Raw genomic sequence first — 3,222 nt, 5'->3', positions numbered from 1 at the left:
TACATATAGGAAATAAACTGAGTTATTGCTATTTTATTTGTGTTCATATTAAGTCCACATATTCAATTAAAATATATATTAATAAATGTAAAAAAAAAATAATAATTTGCACTCAAAAGTACGTTCAACCAACAATTAATACAATATGCTAAATATGTAATTTTGTTGTCCTGTTTTACATCTGAGGTACATGTAATTATTACAAGAATTACAGGTAATTTAATTGATCTGCTTTCAAAACTCTTTGTTAATAATTAACACTTTTACATTAAATGCGGTGACACTTTTTGTGGCTTAAAAAATTTCAGTAACTTTTCTTGCAGTTCTTCAGTCTTTAGACTATATATGATAGGGTTTAACATGGCTGGCAGTGTAGTGGACACTGTAAGGACTGCTGTGAACTGATCAAGTGATTTCACTAATTGCAAGTTCCCTAGTATGTAAGCCAAAATCACTGGCATATAATAAATGAGGACAAGGACCATGTGAGTAAGACAGGTGTTGAAGGCCTTCCAGCATTGATTTTTAGATGCAATTCGTAACACTGCCACGACCACTATGACATATGACAAAATGATAAAAGTAAGAGGGCCAAGCAAAAAAGCTAACGTCTTGGCAGTAGCCAGATTTCTGTTATAAGAAATATCACCACAAGCTAACTTGTATACTTGGCCATGCTCACAGCAACAGCTTTGCACCACAGTTGTCCTACAATAGGACAGACGACTGGCTAGAACTACAGGGTAAAGTTCAATCAGAAATACCAAAATCCAAATCCCAGTTATAATGAACAACATCCTTAAATTAGTATTGATAGTAGGGTAGCGCAAAGGAAAGCAGATAGCAATTAGGCGATCATAAGCCAATAGAGCCAGTGAAAAGGATTCCATGTCACCAAAAAAGTGCATGAAAAACATTTGGGAGAAACAGGTTTCAAAACTGATGTGATTAAGATTAAATACAAACACAGGAACCATTTGTGGAATAATAACACTGTTTATAGAAATGTCAACTACAGCAAGGTTACAGACTGCAAGAAACTTGGGGTTCTGTAAACTGGAGTTCATCAAGATTACAGAGAGAAGTATACAATTACATAGCAGAGTGATCAGGTATATAATCCCCAGTGCCAACATCAGGTAGTTCTTATTTCCCAAAGAATTGAAAGCAATGAGATAAAATCCATCACCAAATGTAACTGTTCCATTAGTGGAATTAGAGCTTAAAGTCATTTGAATAGCTTTGTCACACCTGGAAAAAGGAAATAATACTTTGTAAGTTTAAATAACAACTACACAAATATATGAAATATATTTATTTTTCAAAGCTAGTAAAATCTAAATTAAATTTAGAGTTCAGTCATATTCGCAATATAATGCTCAATTATATTAAATGCATATTAGAAGCTTGACTTACAAACCAGGTCCAGACTCCACTCTGATAGCAGAGTGAATATCACAAATATAAAGAGGAAAAAAAAATATGTAAAATGGTGAATTGGGAATAATTAGTAATTGTGTGTACCAACAAAGAAACAATTAGCTTTGCAGTTCAACTAATTATACCAAAGCTTTCTTCCAAGTATCTAATTAGAGTCTCTAAATCGTCTATTTAGTAGTTATTAATGTTAGCATTTCCAACCAGTTACAGAACTCACTGATATGACCCTCAGGGAAAACACTAGAATAATTCAGAGCTTGTCATTTTCTCCTTACACAACAGAGGTCATAACTAACCACAGAGGATCAGCACAGAAAAAAGAAAAGTGAAAATAGCATTATTATTATAGTTTAATCATGTATACTTATCTGTTTAGTTTTATATATGCTACTTGCTTATTTTACTATTTTTGCTGGATAAATTTGAATATTGGTTAAAATTGCTAGTAAATATTCTATAATTAGCACTGCCAGATTATAGCTCAAGGGTCCCATAGTCTAGCCCAGGGGTTCTCAACATTTTGCAAGCTGGGCCCCACCAAAGCAGGTTCATTGCAGTTGCCCCCCCCCCCCCCACACACACACACACACCACCTTGCATAGATAGATAGATAGATAGATAGATAGATAGATAGATAGATAGATAGATAGATAGATAGATAGATATTATCATTATTATGAGTAGTAGTAGGCCTATCATCATTACAAGGCTATTGCTACAGTATATCATTATATGAGGTTGCATGCTTTATTGTTGTTATTATTATTATTATTATTATTATTATTATTATTATTATTATTATTATTATTATTATTATTATTATCATCATCAGTAGGCCTATTATCATTACTAGGCTATTGCTATAATTGGGAATTGGCACCAGACCTCTGATATTAATTTATGCTTTATTATTGTTATTATTACTAGGCCTAATTAGTAGGCATATCATCTGCATTTTTTACAGAAGCTTGCAGGTAGGTGATGTTAATGTGAGACCTGAGCCTGCTTTCCCTTGCAAAGATCCTCAATTCTTGGCTCAATGTCTGATAAACCTAACCTCAAATCATTTTTTGTGCACGATTGTGGTATCTCGTTTTGATTGCAGTAATTTTTGAGAATCCTGCCTCACACAAATATGTTGACGTGAAAGGAAGGAGAATCTTCAAGGCGATGTCACAAAGTTCAGGATTCAATGACCCATTCAGAAACATCTGTCTCATTCTTGATGAATCGGCCGTTTGAATGAATCGTTTCAATGAACGACTCAATGACTCGCTTAAAAAAAGTATTTCCGCACTCACTATCGACAAACACATTTTAATTTTTATTCAGGAGTTATGTATATACAAAATGATAACTTTTGATGACAGTAGTTTAGTGATAAAAAAATTGAACATTTTTTTTTTTTCAGATTTTTTTTTTTCCCTCCCATCCTGTAGCCTACTCCCCCACACCCCACCACCATTTTAAATCATATAAAGCAGGGTAAATACAAATGCTCTCATCATAAATGAACCAGAAATCTATTCCTGCCATTCTTCATACATTTTCTAACCAATAACCTATCCACATTTTCAAGCTTTGTGTTAAACTTCTACTCTGAGCTATTTGCTGCCATCTTGTGGGTATTATTTAATTCTGCCTATACACCACCAACAACATGATAATAATAGTATAATAGTAATATGAGGATAGTATAATGATAATAATAACAACAACAACAACAATAATAATAATAATAATAATAATAATAATAATAATAATAATAATAATAATAATAAT

The 3,222-nt window shown here is 32.6% G+C and overlaps 1 protein-coding gene across 1 annotated transcript; it reads right to left on the bottom strand.

The window, feature by feature from the left end:
• Nucleotides 1-263: 263 nt before the first annotated feature.
• On the bottom strand, nt 264-1,232 carry LOC132858567 (olfactory receptor 52K1-like). Its single transcript, XM_060888951.1, has one exon. The coding sequence runs from the start codon at nt 1,230-1,232 to the stop codon at nt 264-266; it is 969 nt and encodes a 322-aa protein (XP_060744934.1).
• Between the last annotated feature and the right edge of the window lie 1,990 nt (nt 1,233-3,222).

Source organism: Tachysurus vachellii, chromosome 15, assembly GCF_030014155.1.
Source record: "Tachysurus vachellii isolate PV-2020 chromosome 15, HZAU_Pvac_v1, whole genome shotgun sequence".
In the NCBI taxonomy this organism is placed as follows: domain Eukaryota; kingdom Metazoa; phylum Chordata; class Actinopteri; order Siluriformes; family Bagridae; genus Tachysurus; species Tachysurus vachellii.
This window is presented reverse-complemented; position numbering and strand designations above follow the sequence as displayed.

What these genes read in the sequence shown, in the direction of transcription:
- LOC132858567 (XM_060888951.1), bottom strand. Translation starts at nt 1,232, where the DNA reads ATGACTTTAAGCTCTAATTCCACTAATGGAACAGTTACATTTGGTGAT.